At 44.3% G+C, this 22,221-nt stretch overlaps 1 protein-coding gene across 1 annotated transcript in view; it reads left to right on the forward strand.

Moving 5' to 3' along the window:
- The window catches only part of LOC119973277 (ATP-binding cassette sub-family C member 9-like), a 235,589-nt gene that overhangs the window by 112,807 nt on the left and 100,561 nt on the right, over positions 1 to 22,221 (forward strand). Inside the window, exons 18-22 of the mRNA XM_038811061.1 lie at positions 3,275 to 3,313; positions 8,625 to 8,663; positions 12,289 to 12,387; positions 20,407 to 20,491; positions 21,770 to 21,850. Coding sequence (XP_038666989.1) covers positions 3,275 to 3,313; positions 8,625 to 8,663; positions 12,289 to 12,387; positions 20,407 to 20,491; positions 21,770 to 21,850 — 343 coding nt within the window. The remainder of the gene's footprint in view (positions 1 to 3,274; positions 3,314 to 8,624; positions 8,664 to 12,288; positions 12,388 to 20,406; positions 20,492 to 21,769; positions 21,851 to 22,221) is intronic.

The following is a 22,221-nucleotide window of genomic DNA, read 5'->3' on the forward strand; positions in this document are numbered from 1 at the left end:
AGCCTTTTTGCCCATCCCTAATTGCTCTTGAGCAGGTGAGCTGTCTTCTTTAACTGCTGCAGTCCATGTGGTGTAGGTACACCTATTGTGCCGTTAGGGAGAAAGTTCCAGGATTTTGACCCAGCAACAGTGAAGAGACAGTGAAGGAGGCAATGGCATAGTGGTATTGTCACCGGACTAATAATTCACAGACCCAGGTTAATGCTCTGGGTCCTGGGTTTGAATCCCACCACAGCAGATGGTGGAAATTGAATCCAATAAATATCTGGAATTAAAGGTCTAATGATAACCATAAAATCATTGCCAATTGTCATAAAAATCCAACTGGCTCACTAATGTCCTTCAGGGAAGGAAATTTGCTGTCCTTACCCGGTCTGGCCTACATATGACTCCAGACCCACACAGTGATGTGGTTAACCCTAAACTGCCCCCATTGAAATGGTCTAACAAGCCACTCATGTTCCAGGGCAATTAGGGATGGGCAACAAATCCTGACCCAGCCTGCGACGCCCGCATCCCAAGAATGAATTTTGTAAATAACAGCGATATAATTCCAAGTCAGGATGGTGTGTGGATTGGAGGGGAACTTGCAGGTGGTGGTGTTCCTATGCACCTGCTAATCTTGTCCTCTTTGGTGGTAGTGTTTGTAGTTTTGGAAGGTGCTGTCAAAAGAGCCTTGATAAGTTACTGCAGTTTCTGGTACACACTGCAACCACTGGGAAATGGAGGGAATGAATATTTGAACTTATGGATGGAGTGCCGATCAAGTAGACTATCTAGTCTTAGATAATGTCGAGTTTCAAGACAAGTGGAGGATATTCCATTACGCTCCTGATTTGTGCCTTGTAGATGATGAACATGTTTTGGGGAATCACAAGTTAATTACTCACTCTAAATTCCAAGGGCGGGATCCTCCGGTTATCCATCTCGTGCTTCTTAGCGATCCGCCATTCGCTGGTAGCGGGATTCTCTATTCCCGCCAATTGTCAATGGGATTTCACATTGAAGCCACCCCACACTACCGGGAAACCCACGGGCGAGGGTATGCTGCTGGCGGGAAAAGAGAATCCCAACGGCCCAAGAATTCCGGCTCCAACCTCTGAATTGCTCTGGCACTTAGAGTGTTTATATGGCTTATCTAGTTAACTTTGTGGTTCATGGTAATATCCAGAATGTTGATAGTGAGGGAAATCAGTAATGATACCATTGCAAGAAAGATGGCTAGATTCTCTCTTGCTGGAGATTACTATTGCCTGACATTTGTACAACATGATTGTTATTTCCTACGCATTCACCCACATCAGCATCTGGGGAGTCAGCAATAGTGCTGAACATTGTTCCAATTATCAGCAAATATCCCCACTTTGTCTTTATGTAGGAAATAAGGTCATTGCTGAAACAACTGAAGATGGCAGTGGCCTTGAGTTACCTTGAGAAGCTCTTGCAGAAATGTTCTGGAATCGAGATGATTTACCTCCATTTTCCTTTGTTCTCATTATGATGCCAACCAGTGGAGAATTTTCCCCTTAATTTAATTTAATTTTTAAAAATAATCTTTATTGTCACAATTCTTACAATGAAGTTACTGTGAAAAGCGCCTAGTCGCCACATTCCTGCGCCTGTTCGGGTACACAGAGGGAGAATTTAGATTGTCCAATTCACCTAACAGCACGTCTTTAGGGATTTGTGGGAGGAAACCAGAGCACCCGGAGGAAACCCACGCACACTCGGGGAGAACGTGCAGACTCCGCACAGACAATGACCCAAATCGGAAATTGAACCTGGGACCCTGGAGCTGTGAAGCAACAGTGCTACCCATTGTGCTACCGTGCTGCCCTTTGACTTCAATTCCCATCGACCTCCATTTTGCTAGGGCTCCTTGATGCCGCACTTGGTCATTGGCAGTTGTAGCCATGCTTAGAGATTTATGAAGTTCTTTGTAATTTTTTCCACATTAAAGGGCCATACAATACAATGGGCTGGATTCTCCATCAGCGGGATCCTCCATTTTTCGGGCAGCACTCTCATGCCTGTGGATTTCCCGACAGTGTGGGGGTGCCCAAAATGGGGCACCCCCATTGGCTGGCTGCCAGGACGGAGGATCCCTCTGCTGGTGGAGGCGCGCCACACTAGAAAACGGGTGCGGCGGGATCGAATCAAGTCGATCAGGGCTAACAGGAGCTCTCTGAAAACATCACTATAGATACGATCGTTCCAATTAAAGGTCGGAATTGGCCACCTGGCCACTCGAGGCTGTTCTGCCATTTAATATGATCATCTGCTGATCTGATTGTAACCTCAACTCTGCGTTCCACTTACTCCCGATAACCTTTCAAAGACTCAGCATCCACCGCCTTTTGAAGAAGAGGAGTTCCAAAGACTCACATGGGAACTGATGTATTTTTTTCCCCTCGATTCATGGGGTGTGGGCATTGCTGTCTGGGCCAGAATTTATTGCCCGTCCCAAATTGCCCTTGAACTGAGGGCAGTTAAGAGTCAACAACATTGCTATGGATCTGCAGTCGCACATAGGCCAGACCAGGTAAGGGTGGCAGATTTCCTTCCCTAAAGGACATTAGTGAACCAGGATGTTTTTTTTTACAACAATCAGCAATGGTTTCATGGTTGTCATCGTCATTCTAATTTTTTTCCAGATTTTTACTGAATTCAAATCTTACCATCTGCCGTGGTGGGATTTGAACCCAGGTCCCCAGAACATTACCTGGATTACTAGTCCAGTGACAGTACCACGACACCACTGCTTCATCACCTCTCACATGTGAAATAAATGTCTTGGAAGGAGAGGATAACTGTGACTATACGCTACTGCTGACATAAACGCCTCAGTAATACTTTTGGTTTGCTAGCAGAGACTACCCTCAGCAATAGTTGGCCATTATGTTGAGTGAGTAGCATTATTACTGAGGTAGGGGGGTTGTTGAATTGTCACATAAGGCTCACAAAGACACAATAGGGTGAAAATGCTAGTCGGTTGTAATGCCACATCCAGTAAGCTTTTGGAATCTGGATGTTTGTTTATTTCTGGTATAGTTATATTAATTGTGTCCTGAGCAGTTTACAGAGGAAATTTGCATCATTAACCCTGCTAATTTATTTGAAATACAGGAAATTGCTGAAGAATCAATGACCTAAATGAACAATCTTCAAATGTTAAATATCAATTCTAGCAATGTCTGATCGCATGGTCATTGTATTTTGCAATGCTCACTAATCTTGAAGATGGCTATGTTTTTGTTTTTGGTGCAATTTATAGAGAGCCTGCAAATGAGATGAGCCAGGACACAACATTAAGGTATTTTGAGCGACTTTGCAACTTTATTTTAACTTGCACCAGTGAACATAATCATCTGTTGATAAGAGTTTATTTAAGTGTTCTGAATGCTAGTTGATTCACTTTGTGTGAACCACCCTATTTCTAGGTGGGGTTTCCTACCTATCTTTATATGCCTGAGCACTCTTTCTGTAACTGGTACTAATTTTTCTCTCCAGGCTTCTTCTCTTGCCTTCTTTTCAGATACAGTTCTACAAGTGTCTGCCACTTACTCTCATTCTTCATGCATGAGCCTTTGCTGCATATATCTACCCAGTAAAATTGAAAGCTCCAATTGTATCCCAGAATCCAGAACCTTTTGGTGAACAGAGTTCTGGATTTCCACGGCCATTTGTGTGAACACGTTGTTTCCCCATTTCATTCCGAGATTTTAAGGTTGGGTTTCCTGGTCCTTGAACCACAGGAAACGCAGTGACATAAGGGCTAGAAGGAGGCCATTCACTCCCACTGGCCTGTCCCCATTCAACAAAATAATTTTTGATCAGTATCTTAACTCCCTGTATTCCTTAAATTTGGCAAACAAAAATCTACAAATTGCAACGTCAAAGATTGCATTGACTGAAACTCTGTAGGCAAGAGAATTCAGACTTCCACTATTCTTTTCATGCAGAAGAATTTCTTGATATCATCCTGAATGACCCCTAATTTTAATGTGATGTCCCTTTTGTAGACCATGTGGTCACATGAGAACGTGATGATATGACTACAGACAAAGTCACATGACGTGTTATCCCCAGGAGCACAGACAGAGCACAAATGTTCAAGTAGCTGCTGAGCTAATGAATAAAATACCTTGTGAAAGTCCTTGCCATCAGTGATTCAGGGAACCCACAACATATACATGGCATCAGAAGTTGGCAGTATGGCACAAGGATTTTGTCGCATTTACCCACTCGTCTTTGATGAAAGTACTGCGGATAGTTGGGAAAGCTTCCAGAAGGAGTGGTGTATTTACTGTGGTGCTGCACTCTCTGACAAGTTGAAAAAGGTACAGACTTTTACCCGATTAAACTGTCAGCCTCGAAGCCGTCGAAAAATTTGAGTCCTTTGTTTCCCAGACAGATGACGAAAAAGAAGACCTCGAGATTATGCTGAAAAAGTTCGAGAACATCTGTCTCCCGATAAAAACATAACCCTTGATAAACATGCTGATGTACCATCAATTGGACGCGAGGCACGACGAAGGTCCAAACTTAGGCTTTAATCAGCTAGATGTTAGCCCGGTGGTCGACTACAGAGAAAGGCCGACCGCCAGGAACTCTGGGTACTTATACCCCACCTCGGAGGCGGGGTCTACTTGCCTCTCGACCAATTGGCGAGCAGTCACATGACTAGTCCCAGACAATCAGACGAGAGGCACATGAACAGCCAGAGCCAATGGGAAACCAGTGCTCTGCACCAATGGCAGTGCTCCCATTCATACCACCACACATGCATTCAATTCAACAAACCAAAGAGCAGATAAGTCAATACAATCCACAATATTGGCAAAGAAATGGGCATTCAGAACTCTCACTGAAAACTTAATCAGGGGTCAAACAGTTTGTAGAATAAATAGCGATTTTGTCCGCAAGCAGGTACTGCGAGAGAGACTCAACATAACAAGCAGTCATCAATATCTGTATGTTAAGTGAACAATCAGAGAAAAGAAGCAGAGATTTTAGGTGGGAAACCATAGTATTCGCAGTACAGAGGTGGCCTGTTCCCACTTCAGCAGAATAGAACAGCTTATTTTGTACATGGCAAAAGATGCAAAAATGCGGGAAATGGGACCACTTCGCTAAGTAATGCAGATACAAACTACAAACAAATCAGCAACATGGCAGCTGCTCGATCCTCCAGGCATAGTCAGTGAGGTGAATAAATTGGAGTTCAACCAAAGTAGTGAGGCTTCAACAACACTCTATTGCAACAGTGATGACGTTACCAGGAAAGAGTTGAGATCTATCCATCCTCAACATCATCAGCACTAATACCAGACTTCAAGTAAAATTGACACTGGAGTGAAAGATAACCTACTATCCAGCCAAAGGCTACAAGAAATAGACTCTTATGCAGCATCAGATCCCAGCACCCAGACACACCTTGTGGCTTATGATGGACACACAATCCACACTGAAGATATAGCTGCCCTTCACTGCACACAGGGAGATTTCAAGTTCCATACAGTTGACCAGAATGTAAAGCTACTGCGAGTGCTTCGGGGCAGCATTGTAATGGGTTTCATTCAATTTGATCCAGATGTGCATGCTTTATAACTCCAAGCTCCAGGGATGACATCAGATGGAGACCTTTTCAACTCTGATGCCATTGGTAAGCTACAGTTATATACCACATGAGACTAGATGATTTGCCACACTAACAGTCTGTGACCTCAGAAGCATACCAAAAGCCGTGAAGCAGCAAATCTTATGCAAGAATATGATGCACATCTATTTCTCGTCCTTGACAGAACCAGGACCATCCAATTAAAGCTTAATCCTGCAAAGTGCAGATTGAAGGTCAACTGGGTTCCTTACATGGGCCATTTACTCACAGCCAATGGTGTAAATCTCGATCCAGACAAGACAATTGATATATGACAGGTGGCCATTCCTCTGGACAAGCACACTTCTCTGCACTTTCCTGGTATGCAAAGTGATCTTTCTAAGTTCATCCGTGTTCCAATGAGGTCACTGGACCTCTTTGTCAACTTCTCCACCAGGACATCGAATGGTGCTGGCAAGAGTATCACACAGAAGCCTTCAACAGACTCAAACAAGTGCTCGCAGCCCCACCGGTATCACAGTACTTTGACCTTCCAACACCCATACTTATGTCAGCAGATGCATCCCGCACGGATTTGGCACAGTCTGCATACAGAATGGTGCCCTTTGCATCAAGTTTCCTCACTGACACTGAGACACCCGATGCACAAATTGAAAAGGAACTTCTTGTTTTAGTTTTTGCCTGCCAGAAATGTCATAACTTCATAAATGGTCTTCTTGCAACTGTTGAAACTGATTATCAGCCATTCATACCTATATTAAAAAAGCCCCTTCACATCGCGTCTACGTGCTGCAATACATGATAAATTTGCAACATTGCAACCTTAGCATCGCCGACAAACGTGACAAGGAACTGTACTTGGTGGATGCCCTCTCCAGGTACTTTTTACCCACCACAGTCCAGCTAGATCATGAGGAAGGCATAGACAGTATGATAATAGAGTTGCTGTCCTCTAGTCACATTCTGGAACTCAAAGATGCCTTACAAGCGGACATCACATGCAGACAATTGCATGACGTCATCATGAGGGGCTGGCCAGACTCTTCAAGGGAGTTTGCCCACGACCTCTGCACATTTTTCACAATTAGAGATGAGGATGGACTGAAACTTCGTGGCCAGTGATTCGTCATCTCTACTGTGCTCCAGAGGTACCACACACACAAAACTGCACCTAAGGTTGGAAGCAACCAGCTACAGGCCAAGGAATCACTATACTGACCCTCCATGCACACAGACATGGAAAAGGGGAAATCTCCAGATGTACGCTGTGTAAAGCACTCAACCCGCATCAGCAACAGAACCACTGCATTTACATGAGGTCCCAGACCTCCTATGGATTTGGTTTGGTTTATTGTCACGTGTACTAAGGTACGATGAAAAGTATTTTTCTGCGAGCAGCCATTCACAGCAGCTGACATCTTCGAGTGGAATGGTAACAACATTTAGTCTTAGTTGATTTGTATTTTGGGTGGATTGAACTTGACTACCTGCCAAACATGATGAGTAACACCGTCATCATCAAGCTCAAGAGACACTGCCACGCACGGCATCCCCATAGACACTCTTGATAGACGGCGCTCGCCAATTCATCTCTGCTGCATTTTGCACACACATCGGGTTTTGAGCATATCCTGAGCCGTCCCCTAAGCATCTTCTTGAGGAATATGCACAGGATCGCTCAGACCCCTCTGCACACTCCTCAGCCCACACAGGGTCTGCCCTTGTCAGCACAATGACTCTTTTCCAGGTGCACCAGGACCATGATTCCTACTGCTAAGGCATTGCTGCAGCCCAAACCAATGTGAATGATGCCCTCATACAGCACAGATTAAAAAATAAAACACACTCTGATCGCAATGCCCGTAGACTCAGCCCTCTAACACGTGGTCAAATGACCAGGACTCAGACTGCATGTGACCATGATGGGTTGGTGTTCGTACACAGCGATGCTGCACAACTGAACAGGCACTTGGCAGCCTCAGGGGTTTCCCACTATGTAAACAATCGCCGTCATCTTCTGCAACTATCAGAACCAGCACCAACAGATAACACAGCACTTCAATCTTCCGGCCTATGGCACCAGGCCCCTGCTGCAATGGACCTCCAGACTCCTACAGAGGAAAATGCAGCAAATTCTGCCCCTGATGAACACACAGATGAAACATCCCATGTCTTTACCAGTGAGGCCATGTCATGGTCACGTGCAGTGAGGGGGGATGTGGTGAAGGAGACGTGATGGGCTATGCACCAGTTGCTACAGTCTAATCAGTGCCTCAGTATATATACATAACTAGTTATGTATTGCTATCGTCTTCAATTGTATATCACACAATGGTCCGTGCATAGTTTCCTATCGTTCACACTGTTACATCTCATGTCAGCGGGTGTCCCAACTAAATGGGGAAGATGTAGACCAAGTGGTCACATGAGAAGTTGATTACAGAGCCAAAAAAGAGGTCACATGATGGAAGCATGGGAGTCATCTCCGGGAGTGGGCAGAGCGGAAGTATTGGAGCAGCTGCTGAGTTAGTGAATAAAATACCCCTTCTTGAAAATCCCTGTTGTCAGTGATTCAGGGAACCCACAACATTTACACCTTTGTTCTGGGCTCCCCTAACAGAGGAAATAGTTTCTCATTGCCTACCTTATCAAGTCTTTTCAGAAATTTGAGGCTGTTGACTTCATGATGGTCTTTAAAACCTAAAACTGGGAGGGGTGACAGTGTGTGGGAGAAGAACTATTACATTCTTTGATAATCATTTCCTGAGATGAATGCAAACATTCTAGGTCATTAGCAGAGGATTTTCTTTTGGCCATAGATGTTATTTCTTGTTCGCTTTCTCTTATTCTGTGATTACCTAAAAAAGCACCAAGCCCATGTGAGTGAAAGGAAACTTCCTGTTGCATGTGATTAAACAAAACTAAAAAGCTTTGGGCTATTGAGTAAGTCATCTAATGCCTCAATCATTTCTTTTGTCTAACTTGGTTTTACCATAAATTTCAGTGCACATGAGATTGACCCTGTGTTCGAGGTGACTGGGAGGTACTCTTTCTTACTCTTTGCCAGTTTACTAATTGTGTGATGTATTATTTTAATTTCTAGTGACACCTCATCCTGATAACCATCACACCAGTGGTAATGCTTTTTACACTTGGAACTAATCATTGCATTTTCCTATATTTCTGTTTCTAAGAGCTATGTTGTCGTGTCGCTTGGCTAGCATGGCCCTGATTCTGTCATAAACCACTACTGACATCCAGTGAAAGGCTGCTTCTGTTTTCACCAGTGTGCCCCGGCATGCAACATTTTAAAATTTTAATCATGATTAGCTCAACCTGAAATTAATCCGCATGGCTTCCACCTTTGACAGCCCCAGCAGTCCTTTTAAAGTCAAGCAGATGTACAGAGGACACTCGACCAGGGGAAGATGGTCCACGATAAGAATGAGAGACTTGAGCAAATTTGGGATTCTGTCAAATCTGAGTTTGCAGCCTGGAATGTGATGGTAGTGGGCATTGAGGAGGGTGTCGATGCCACGCCATCCTCTCTCCGTGCCCCTTTTCGCAAAGGTCAGCACACAATCTGATCCATTTTATCTCTGGGTCATCATTAAAACATGGACAGTGTAAAAAAACATTCCCCAACAGACAGATGAGCAATCAGGTGGGATGGCCCAAGGTGAAGGAGCTATAGCACCACCTTAAAGGGGACGGGTGGGAGGGGGGGGAGAGGGTTGGGGCAAACGTTCAGAGGGAAAACAAATTGCACTTCAGAGAGGCAGCTAACTCTTTTGTAGAAAATGCAGCAGAAAATTAAAATTGGCAGCTTTAAGGCTCAAAATCAACCAACGACAGCCACAAAATGAGTTCTAATCCTCTCACTAGTTTTCCTCAAGGGCAGGTGAGGGTTTGTTTTTTTATTTCATGGCGTGTGGGCGTCACTGGCTCGGCCAGCACTTATTGCCCATCCCTAATTACCTTTGAGAATGTGATGGTGAGCCAGCTTTTTGAAACGCTGCAGTCTATGGGGTGGAGGGACACCCACACTGCTATTAGGGAGGGAGTTCCAGGATTTTGACCCAGTGGCTCTGACGGAACGGCAATATAGGACGGTGTGTGGCTTGGAGGGAAACTTGGTGTTCCCCGTTGCATCTATGCCCTTGTCCTTCCAGTGATCATGGGCGTAATTCTTCCAGCCCTGGGCCGGGCCAGAGAATCCCCATGAATGGGCCACACTGCCCCGACACCGGCACATGACCCGGCATGGTTGGTGCGGCGCGGTCACAGGACGCTCCACACGGCAGGCCCGCCGATTCTCCGGCCTGGATCGGCCGAGTGGCCAAAAGAAAAGAGCCGAATCCTGCCGCCGGCGTTCTAACCTGCTCTGGGCCGGCGGGACCTCGGTGTGTAAGGGCCTGTGGGTGGGGGGGAGGAGGGGGGGGGGGGGGGAGGGACCCGACCACAGGGGGAGCCTCCGGTGTGGCCTGGCCCACAATCGGTGGGCCGGCCTCTGTGGCTGGGGGCCTCCTTTCCTATGCGCCGGCCCCTGTAGTCCTGCGCCATGTTGCGTCAGGGCGGGTGCGTTGAAGGAGGCCACTGTGCATGCCCGCGTTGGCACCGGCGCCACTGCGCATGTCCTCATTGGCGCCGATGCAACTGTGCATGCCAGAATTAGTCGTGGGAGCGGTCCGTTCATGCCATCGTAAAACGCGACGGCATTTACGGCGGCGTGGACACTCTTGGAGAATCCTGCCCCACGGGTTTGGAAGGTGCTGTCGAAGGAAGCCATGCGGATAATGAGGAGAAATTCAACCATGGCTTTCGGGTTGATAAATTAAGACTGGTGGAACGAGCATGTGGTCAGGATCCCGCATGTCCAATCTCCCCAGCAGTGACTGGAAAATCAGCAACCTGAATGGTGTATAAGAAAAAAGAAAACAAATTGGATAGATCATTTGCTGAGAGGGGATGGGATAATGAAATAGATAGAAGAATGAATGGAACAAAAAGTGCCAACAGGGAGGATACAAGGGATGTTTCTGCAGCAGCTAAAATATAGGAATATAGGCCCTGCGAGAGATTATACTAAGGTGCACCTAATTCAGGTTCTAGCATTCTGACAGTTGCAGAATACAGTTGCAAGTGAGTTGTTGAGCAATTGTGGCAATCAATCTCTCCCAATTGTTGACAGAAGATGCATATGATGCAAGGAAGCACATGTAACTTATAGCACAGAAACAGGACATTCAGCCAACTAGGTCACAGAATCACACAGTGCAGAATAGGTTAATCAAGTCTGCACCAAAACACGAAAAACACCTGGCCTACCTACCTAATCCCATTTATCAACACTTGGCCCATAGCCTTGAATGTTATGGCGTGTCAAGTGCTCACGCAGGTACTTTTTCAAGGATGTGAGACAACCCACCTCTACCACCCTCCCAGGGAGTGCATTCCACAACATCACCACCCTCTGGGTAAAAAGGTTTTTCCGCAAATTTCCTCCTAAACCTCCCGCCCCTCGCCTTGAACCTGTGTTCTCTCATGACTGACCCTTCTAGTCAGGAGAACAGCAGATCCCTATCCACCCTGCCTATGCCCTCAAAATCTTGTACAACTTGATCAGGTTGCCCCTCAGCCTTCTCTGCTCCAATGCAAACAAACCAAACCTAGCCAACCTCTCTTCATAACTTGAATATTCCATCCCAGGCACCATCCTTGTGAATCTCCTCTGCACCTATGTGACAACCTGAACTGTGGTCCAGCTGTGATCTCACCAAAGTTCCACACAAATCCAACATGACCTCCAGCTATGACCTCACCAAAGTTCTACGCAAATCCAACATGACCACCCTGCTTTTGTAATCTGTGACTCGATTGATAAAGGTAATGCATTTTTTATCACCCTATTAACCCGCACTTCCGCCTCCAGAGATCTATGGACAAAAACGCCAAGGTCCCTTTGTTCCTCAGAACGTTCCATTGTCATGCCTTTCATTGAATACTTCCTTGTCACGTTACTCCATCCAAAGTGTATCGCCTCACACTTTTCAGGGTTAAATTCCACCTGCCACTTATCTGCCCATTTGACCACCCTGTCTAGATCTTCCTGTAACCCAAGACACTCAACCTCACTTTTAACCACCCGGCTAATCTTTGTGTCATCTGCAAACGCACTGATCCTACTTCCCACATGGTCATCTATGTCATTCATGTACGTGACGAATAATAGGGGATCCAGCACAGATTCCTGTGGTACGCCACTGGCCACTGGTCAGGACCCGGAAGTGAACTGGACATTGGATTCCTGACCCCCGGAATTCTCATATAGAGAATTGAGGCAAAAAGCACAAAACAGATTGGTTTGGAGAGATAGAGTGGAGAGTATAAAGAGGGGGCGGGGCGAGTGGTGGGAATATCAACAAAAAGAGGAATTTGTAGAAAAGAGGTAGTCTTATGTAAGTGCTGGGCCTAGCTCTATCTTGTCTGTCACAATGCAATATGGTGAAAAATATGAATAAAATATAACGTGAAGGAGGATAGGACTGTTTTGAATTCAGGCCATGCTATCCTAATTACTTTATGGTTTTTTAAAATGCGTCATTAAGTTGCTGTTTTCTGTTGAAATGATGTTGCTCCTTAACTGTGTTTACTTTCATTTTGAGCAGAAACAGAAACTCTGTTGCTTATTCTGCTCAGAAACCTTGGCTCCTCAATACAACTGTGGAGGAAAACATCACATTTGGGTGTCCCTTCGTAAAGCAAAGGTAATTATGGCTGTTTCATGTCTGGGCGGTGTAAAAAGAATGGCCAGAAAATCCTGCCATGATGCACCTCAGGCCAAGTGAAGTGAATTGGAATTTGACCTTCACTGTGGGGGAAGCTGTGATGTAGTGATATTGTCGCTGGACTGGTAACCCAGATACCCAGGGTAATCCTCTGGGGACCTGGGTTTGAATACCACCATGGCAGATGATGAAAAGTCCCGCCCATTAAATAAAGCCCACTGAGATGGCCTCGTAAACAACTCAGTCCAGGGCAATTCCAGTCATACCCACATCACATGAGGGGCTGGTTTAGCACACTGGGCTAAATCGCTGGCTTTTAAAGCAGACCAAGGCAGGCCAGCAGCACGGTTCAATTCCCGTACCTCCCCGAACAGGCGCCGGAATGTGGCGACTAGGGGCTTTTCACAGTAACTTCATTGAAGCCTACTCGTGACAATAAGCGATTTTCATTTCATTTTCATGAATGAATTCACATCACACTAGATTTGCACCTCAGATTACTGGAAATGTACAGGAATGCCCAATGATGTATCTGGGGCCTCATGAACATTGTGTTCAATTATCTGTGTACTTAAACAATGAAAGAGAACATAGAACAGTACAGCACAGAACAGGCCCTTCGGCCCTCAATGTTGTGCCGAGCCATGATCACCCTACTCAAACCCATGTATCCACCCTATACCCGTAACCCAACAACCCCCCCCCTTAACTTTACTTTTTAGGACACTACGGGCAATTTAGCATGGCCAATCCACCTAACCCGCACATCTTTGGACTGTGGGAGGAAACCGGAGCACCCGGAGGAAACCCACGCACACAGGGGGAGGACGTGCAGACTCCACACAGACAGTGACCCAGCCGGGAATCGAACCTGGGACCCTGGAGCTGTGAAGCATTTATGCTAACCACCATGCTACCCTGCTGCTTGTAAAATAAACAGTGAATGACAGAGGAGGGAACATGGTAAATTAGAAACAGAAAAAAAATAAAGAGAGGAATGAAGAGGGAGGAATAAATGGAAAGGAAATGTTAAGAAAAAGGTACAAGTGGATCCGGAGGATATTTTAACCCCATCGTGTGTGGAGTTTGTTTCATTGGTCCATGGAGGGCAATGAAAAAATGACGAATTAGATATGTCAAATGTACCAGCATTCTCAATCCATGAAGTACAGAACTAGCTGCCTCTTGAACAGGTGCGGTGGAAACCTTTTCACAGAACATGGGAGATTCTAGATGAAGTAAACAATAAGTTTGGTCTCATTTACCTCCCACTATCCTAGCTATTGTAATGTTAATGGAGTTGTTGTCAACTCGTGGTTATCGATTTCTATCAATTAGTGTACAACATATGATACAATATAAGGAAAATCCTAGCCGTGGAGTGCTTTGGGAGCCATGGGGTAGAAAATCATATTGGGCAATGACACTAAACAGGTGATGTTGGATTGGATGCCCTTCAGAAACAATACCTGATATTTGCTTGCTTTGACTGAGTATTATTGACTGAGAATAATGGTCGGCTAATCAGATACTGATGTGTTGCGCCACCTTCCAAGACAAATCCCTACCCCTAAAGTCCAAAATCATGGCGCGGCACGGTGGTGCAGTGGTTAGCACTGCTGCCTCACAGTTCCGGAACGCGGGTTCGATCCTGGCCCCAGGTCATTGTCCATGTGGAGTTTGCACATTCACACTGTGTCTGCGTGGGTCTCACCCCCACAACCCAAAGATGTGCAGGGAGGTGGATTGTCCACACTAAATTGCCCCTAAATTGGAAATTTATTTTTACAAGTCCAAAATCACATTTGTTCCCTCCTATTGCAATTCATTTTATCTTTCATTTGTTGCCCATCCCTAATTGCTCTTGAACTGAGCAGCCATTTCAGGGGGTCATTATGGGTCAATAACATTAACTCATGGAGGCCGGTCTAGGTAAGGACGGCAGATTTCCTTCCCTGTATGACATGAGTGAATCAGATGGGTTTTTACAACGATTAGTGATAGTTGTGATTACCGAGACGAGCTTTTATATTCCAGCTTGATTCATTGAATTTAAATTCTACGAGCTGCTACAATAGGAATTGAACCCATGTGCCCAGTACCTTTCCCTAGACTCCTGGATTACGAGGCCAGTAACATTACTACTATATCACCAGCTCCCCATGCTCACCACATCATAGGATTGTATAGGATATACAGTACAGAATGAGACCATTCAGCCCAACCAGTTCATGCTCGTGTTTATGCTCCACTCAAGCCTCCTCCCATCTTTCCCTATCTAACTCTACTATCCATAACAATCTATTCCCTTCCCCTTCATTTGCTTGTGCAGCTTCCTCTAAACTGTATTTATACCATTCACTTCAGTCACTCCCTGTGGGAGCGAGTTTCACATTCTCATCACTCTTTAGGTTTGAGTTCGCTGCAATGAGAAAAGGTAGGGAGGTGCCACTCTATGGATTCTAACAAACATAATGAGAGGTTTGATTGAGGGATGTTTCTCATCCAATCTAAGATAGAGACCTGAAGCCTGAGCACACTCTCTATTGACATCACTACACATCACATGATGCTTTACCATCAGTGATATACTCCCTAATATATAACATCCCTCCCCCTTTATTTCATTAGTGCAATGACGACGACTTAACATATACATAACAAACCCACTTATGCATGATCTCTATACATATATATATATTTATATAGGGTTGTATTCGATGTTTTGGAACCTGGCTACTCGCAACCTTGGAAGTGTCCTCTGTTCCTTCAGTAGGTGATACTTCCTGGGAATTTACTCCAGTGTCCATCTCTATAGGTATTGGGAAGTCCTCAGAAGCAGAATGTGAACTTGTCTTGCCGTTTGGCCTCTGTTCTGAAGTATCACTGTTTAAACTTTCCACGGTAAATACTTCTTGAGAAATTCCAGTGATTTAATTTTGTAAAGCAAGAAGCTGATCAGTGTAATGTCACCAAACTCTTTCATCACCCGTCTGTACCATGTACGATATTGGAACTGTCTTTGCTAGGATCACAGCAGGTACCCATTTTTCGCTGGTGGTGTAGCTTTTGGCTAGCACTTAATTGAATACTCGATTTTTAGAGTTTTGTTTCCTCCTCACTATCTGTGCTTGTTGTTGTCATTGATGCTCTCTTTAGTTTCAGGTGGTATCAATAGATCAAACTGTGTTCTCAGTTTCCTTTTGAACAGCAGCATTGCTGGTGTACTCTGTGTCGTTGAGTGTGCGGTGTTCTGGTAAAACATCAAGAATTTACTCACTCTTTTTGCCAATGTACCTTGGCCCTTCAGTGCCTTGATGGAATACTTCAGTGATTGAACAAAACGTTCGGCCAACCCATTTGTTGCGGGACGGTATGGAGCTGACTTGATGTGCTGTGTACAGTTTCCCTTCAGGTAGTACTTGAAGTCCTTCGAAGTGAACTGAATACCATTCTCACTGATAAACTTGTGTTCCAAAACTTGCAGATATTTTGTCTAGCCTCTCAATGGTCTGTTGTCATGTTGGATTTCACGATCATGACTTCCGACCATTTAGAGTGTGCATCCACAATCACGAGGAATATTTCACCCTCCACTGGACCAGCATATTCTATGTGTGTTCTCTGCTATGGCTGTGTTGGCCATTCCCATGGATCAAATGGCTGTAATGGTGGAGTGGTCCTTAGTTCTGCACAGGATTGACATTGTTCCACTTTCTCCTTGATTTGAGCATCTAATCCTGGCCACCAAAAATAACTGTGTGGCGGTTGCTTCATCCTCACCACACTAGGATGTCCCTCATGTAGCTGATTAAGGGCTTTAATGCACAAGCACGGAGAAATAATGACTCGGATTCCCCATAATAAAACTCCATTATGGACTGTCAACTTAAGTCTTTGTGTGATGATGTTTGGATTTTTCCTTTGAATGTCTGACAGCATTCCTTTCTGGACCATGTCCATCACCTTCCCCGTCACTGAATCGGTCCTTGTGTATCTCTGAACTTGAGATGAAGTCACAGGTACATTATCCACGAGTAAGTAATACAGGATGTTGACAAAATGTTCTTCAGGTTCGTGCATGGCTTGTAACGGCAATCTTGGCAAAGCATCGGTGTTTGCATGTTGCTCTGACTTACGATATTGGATATCGTAAGTGTATGCCAACAATATCAAACACCATCTTTGTAACCTACTAACTGTTAAAGAAGGAAAACTTTTATATAGCCCAAAGATTATTAACAAGGGTCGATGATCCATCAAAGGAGTAAAATTATGCCCATAAAAGTAGTGGTGGAACCTTCTTACCCTGAAAATTATGCTCAAAGCCTCTTTCTGCTCTCGTAAGAGTATGACGCATCGCAAGCAAGTTATAAATGCAGCTTGGGATTACAGTGAACCACCAGCTCTGACTTCTGTGAGGCATCTTTTACTTCATTGTATGCATTTTCGCATTCTTCTAACCCGTGCCATACCTGTTTGGCACATGACTTGATCTTCAAAATTACACTTCAACTCCAGTAATTGATCCTAGTGAAATTCAAATACCTTCTTATACTTCTCCAGAAGTTGTTGTAGATTGCTCTTTGAATCTGCTAGTTGATTTACGTCTCCACAGTTGAGTTTACCCTTTGCCAACCATGCCCTGAAAATTAACGCAGGAAAATATCCACAGACAACGTGAAGAGACAACTCTGCTGTTTGGCAATTTACTTCTACTTTTACCATAACGTGTCCTTTTAATGGCACAACCTCTTTTGTATATGTCTTTGGGTATCATTTGATGGTTTTAAAGGCAGATGCTTCAATCTTTTATTCTAAATTGTCTCGGATATTAATGATACAGCTGCGCCCAAGATCACTTCCATTTTGATTTTGTGACTATCAAATTTTGGAAATGCCCAGAAATGTTGTTGATCACCCTGCATCAACAAAACATCTAGTTTCAGCTCTGAAGTTTGGGTACATCGTCTTCTTGAACTTTGTCTCTTAACTTATAGACATGACTAGTCTGCTTTTTTTTCTTGCACATCCTTGGTGCTGGAAAAGTTTTCTGAGCTCAACATGCCTTTGCAATATGGCCCTTTTTGTCACCGTTCTTGCAGTTATTGTCTCCTCGCCCCCCAGCATTTCTACACTGCATGTCCAACCTGTGTACGTCGCTGAGATGGTTGCACCCTTGCAGCTTTGTTCCTTGTGGTATCTATTTTGTGGATCTTCACTCCAGCCCCAATCTGTGAAGCTTCTTTCATTCCTAGCTCCTAGACGTACAAATCTCCACAGCAGCCTTTAGGGTTAAATCACTTACAGTAAGCAGGTCCCACCAAATAGCTTCACTATGGACTCCACATACCAGCCTATCACAAAGAGTGTCATCAAGTGTTGGACTAAACTTGCAGTATTTTGCTAACCTTCTTAAAGTTGCTACGAATTTTTAAATGGTTTCACCTTTCTGTAATTAACAACAGTCAAGGTGAGAACTGCCCTTCTAAAAGTTTCATTTGTTTGCTATAGGACTTATCTCCCGCTTTTTCTGGATGAACTAGGTTTTGTAGCAGCATAAACGTTTTAGCCCTACCGCACTGACAAACATTGTGACTTTTAGGTTCTCCAGTGTTTGATTCGCTATGAGATATCATTGGAATCTTTCCTCACATGAGTTCCAAGTCTCACAGTTTTCATCAAATTCTTCCACTGTGCCCGTTTTTCACATCATTCCAGATACCGGCTCCTGGGGTTCATATTTCAACCAACTTCCTCCTTTCCAATTTTTTTGGATGTATGGTACAATTGATCCCCTTATCACCAAGGCAACGTAGAATTTTTCTTGGTGCTTTATTGTGGTTTGACCCCCCCCCCCCCCCCGAGTAGTGGCCTGTGCTGAGTCAGAAGACTTCTGAATCTCCATTCCCACAGCCCATTTAGCTTTGCCACCTGTGTGGTCCTTGTATCCCAGATTATACCCATTTCAACGGTAAGCAAGTTTTGCGGACTGTAGTTCTTCTTACTCACAGTTGTGTTTTATTATTTGTTTTAAACCTTCAACATCGGCGGCTTGCTTCGCCTGATGTGAATCTGGTCCATGAGAATCCTTCTCCGCTCTCGACACCATCTCCCCTGTTTTTGTTGACAATTTTTATTGACCAATTTTGTTTTCTTGCCTTAATCCTCATCGCTAGTTTTCTCTTTTGTTATATCTCTGAGTTTGCCACAAAGACAAAAGGTATGGAGGTGCCTACAAACACCTACAATTCCCACAAGCACAATGGGAGGTTTCATTAGGAGATGTTGCTCATACAATCTAAGATGGAGAACTGAAGCCTGCACAAACATTCTCTGCTGACTTCACTACAAATCACATGATGCTTCCCAAGCAGAGATGTATTCTCTGAAACATAACATAGGTAAAGGAGTTTCTTCCCCATTTGATATCTTGGTGACAACGTCTAGTTAAGCTCTTCCCTACAAATGGCAATATCCTCTCTGTATCCACTGAGTCAAAACATTTCATAATTTTAGAGACCTCTATTAGGTTGTCTTTCAGCCTTTTTTTCAGAAAATCTAGACCCAGCTTGTCAATATTTCACTGATAAATATGCCCATGCATTTTTGGTATCATCCTTGTAAATATTCTCTGTACTCTCTCCAGTGCCCTTATATCCTTTAACAATAAGGTTATCACAACTACGACCAGTGCTCTAAATGAAGCTAAATCAAGGTTCGATACAGGCTTGGCATAACTTCCCTACTTTTCAGCTCTATCTGGAAATAAAACCTTGTGTTTGCTTTGCCTTTGTTCCATAGCCTTTGAGACCCTTAACTAACAAAGATCTGGGGCAGCACGGTGGGGCAGTGGGTTAGCACTGCGGCCTCACAGCTCCGAGGTCCCAGGTTCGATCCCGGCTCTGGGTCACTGTCCGTGTGGAGTTTGCACACCCTCCCCGTGTTTGCGTGGGTTTCGCCCCCACACCCCAAAATGTGCAAGCTAGGTGGATTGGACAAACTAAATTGCCCCTTATTTGGAAAAAATGAATTGGGTAATCTAAATTTATAAATAAAACTAACAAAGATCTATCAATCTCAGGCTTGAAAATTTTAATTGACCCCTCAACATTCAGAGGGGGAGGGAGTTCCAAATTTTAACTTGCCTTTGAATGAAACATGTTTTCTGATTTGCAAATATATCCCATGTGTTCAGGTGGTCTTGTGTGGCTCTGTGTACATGGAATCTTCAGTACACTTTGGGATAAAGTTGAGATCGGTGCATCCTGTCATAAAGTTTAATATTCCTTATGGATGGGGCATCATGTGAAGCACACTGGCCCTCATTCTCAGTATCCTGGCATATGCTTCTCTCTTGCGAAGCTTTGTACAGTAACCCTTACCTATAAGATCTACCTCATATCCTCTTGCTCTCTACATGGCTTAATTAAGTTTCTTAACTGGTTTGATTGGATCTGAAGCTTGTTCTTCTTAGAACATTGAACATTTCCAAAATATTTCTGTCCAACAAGTCCAACAAGCCTTTAACTTAACATCTTCTTGCTAGATTGAAACAAAATTCATGAACCCCTCTTTGTTACCATTCTGCCTTTCTGCTTTGCTCTTGCCTGTATTGTAATGCTCATTTTAGCTACCCCAGGCTGATGTTTGTAAAGTCCCCAAAATTTATGCCATGCCCTCCTCTGACAATTGTTTTTTTTATAAATTTAGTGTACCCAATTCATTTTTCCAATTAAGGGCCAATTTAGCGTGACCAGTCCACCTACCCTGCACACCTTTGGGTCGTGGGCGTGAAACCCACGCAGACATGGGGAGAATGTGCAAACTTCACACGGACAGTGATCGAACCTGGGACCTCGGCGCCATAGGCAGCAGCGTTAACAACTGCACCACCGTGCTGCCCTCCTCTGACAATTGCAAGCACTGTTGGATAATTACGTTAATCGAGTCTGAATCATTCTGTTGCATTCACAGCTTCATTTTTCACCCTCTCAGGTACAAAGCTGTCATTGACGCCTGCTCCCTTCAGCCTGACATTGACCTGTTACCATTTGGAGACCAAACCGAGATTGGAGAGAGGGTAAACGCTGGAAAATGTGTATCTTTGCCATACCATTTCATTCACAAATTTGGGTCAGTTGCGAATGGAGTAAAGCAAAAAGCAAGGGTGGGATTCACCGTCCCGCCGTGCCTGCTGTCTGCTGTGGCGCGCCCCTGCCGGCAGTGGGATCCTCTGTCCCACCAGCTGGCCAATGGGGTTTCCCCATTGTGGGCACCTCCGTTCTGTTGGGAAATCCGCGGACGTGAGCGCGCTGCCTGTGAAACGGAGGATCCCGCCCACGGAGAATCCGGCCCCAAATGATTTTGTACTTGAATTACGAATTCATATCGAGACTGTTTTGAGGTCAAACTTATTTTCAGTAGTGTTCGTTGGCACATATCAAGCGGAGTGTAAACTGGCTATTAATTCATGGCTGCCCAGTTCTTCACTACTACCAAAAGTGCATTTCACCATCATGGAATCAGGACCTTTAAATAAATTACAATTCTTGGGTTTTGTAGTTGGATCAGCAATTCATTCTCGAAAATAATCCAAGTGTGGAACCTTCTTCTATTTTGGAATGATCGTGGAAAGCACTTGAAAAAGCTTGCGTTTATCACATAATCCTACTGGATACAGCGGATTTGTAAATCTGAAATTCGAATGAAGGTTAGAGAAGTAAAATATGGGCAGGAACGATCAGAATTACAGAATCACTTTATTCTGTGCAAGTGAATGCTGGATGGATTTATTTACAGCAATTGCTTGGTTGATGTGGTCAGAGTTACACTTTTTTTATAACTGCAATGACAAATGATTTGTTGCAATGGCGAGACTACATAAGGGTGGGCAGGAACAAGGTTGTCGGTAACTGACTGATTGGATGACAGGCATTGTGATTATGTGGTAGCTCGTGTTATTATTTTGTTCACTGCATCTCCGTTGTAAGGCTCTTGGTCATAATCACTATCATTATGATTTGACCATTGAGACATAAATTCTGTTTTTTAGACATTGCAGTTGTACTGGAGAATGGTAATCGGGTACTGTACCTAAGTATGACTTTAGGATCCGCAATCTCATTCCTGTTTTGAAATTTCCCTATAATCATCCAGTAACTCGCCTCAGTCCTTTTTAGTTTTCCATTTGGCATAATCCACCAATTATGCTTATGGAACCGTGACAGGTAGTCTCATTTTAACAATTCTATAAGCACGGAGAAGAAGCATTTTGCAATACAATGCGTGGAGTTCCTTTCAGAGATTCTGCTTCCAAAAAAATTGTTCTATGTGTAACGTAATCTTTTTGCTTATGTAGGGGATTAATCTGAGTGGAGGGCAGAAACAGAGAATCTGTGTTGCCCGAGCCTTGTATCAAAACACAAGTACGGTGTTCCTGGTAAGCAATCCAGCCTTATTCTGGGCATTTATCCGCTTCGAGTCTTTTCCAACTTCTTTGTTGATCGGGTGAAAATTAAACAGATTGTTTAGTGCTGTGTTTTTGACAAAATTCCCCAGTCAGCTGTTGGATAGTTTTTCAACAGTGCTGTCTCCAATAAGTGTGGGAATCCTGTCAGGGAACGTAAGGTCTCCTCTTGGATTGAGCCTTGCTCCTCCATGGATCATGGAATCTTTCACCTGTTGCTTGGGCATCAGCTGTCATTCTTCTCAATATAACTCTGTCAACAATAGTGGGAACAAAATATATATGCCATTGTTTTTTTTCTCACAGTTGCTGTGGCACATTTAGCTATTACCACCTCCATCTGG

This window comes from Scyliorhinus canicula, chromosome 11 (assembly GCF_902713615.1).
Source record: "Scyliorhinus canicula chromosome 11, sScyCan1.1, whole genome shotgun sequence".
In the NCBI taxonomy this organism is placed as follows: Eukaryota; Metazoa; Chordata; class Chondrichthyes; order Carcharhiniformes; family Scyliorhinidae; genus Scyliorhinus; species Scyliorhinus canicula.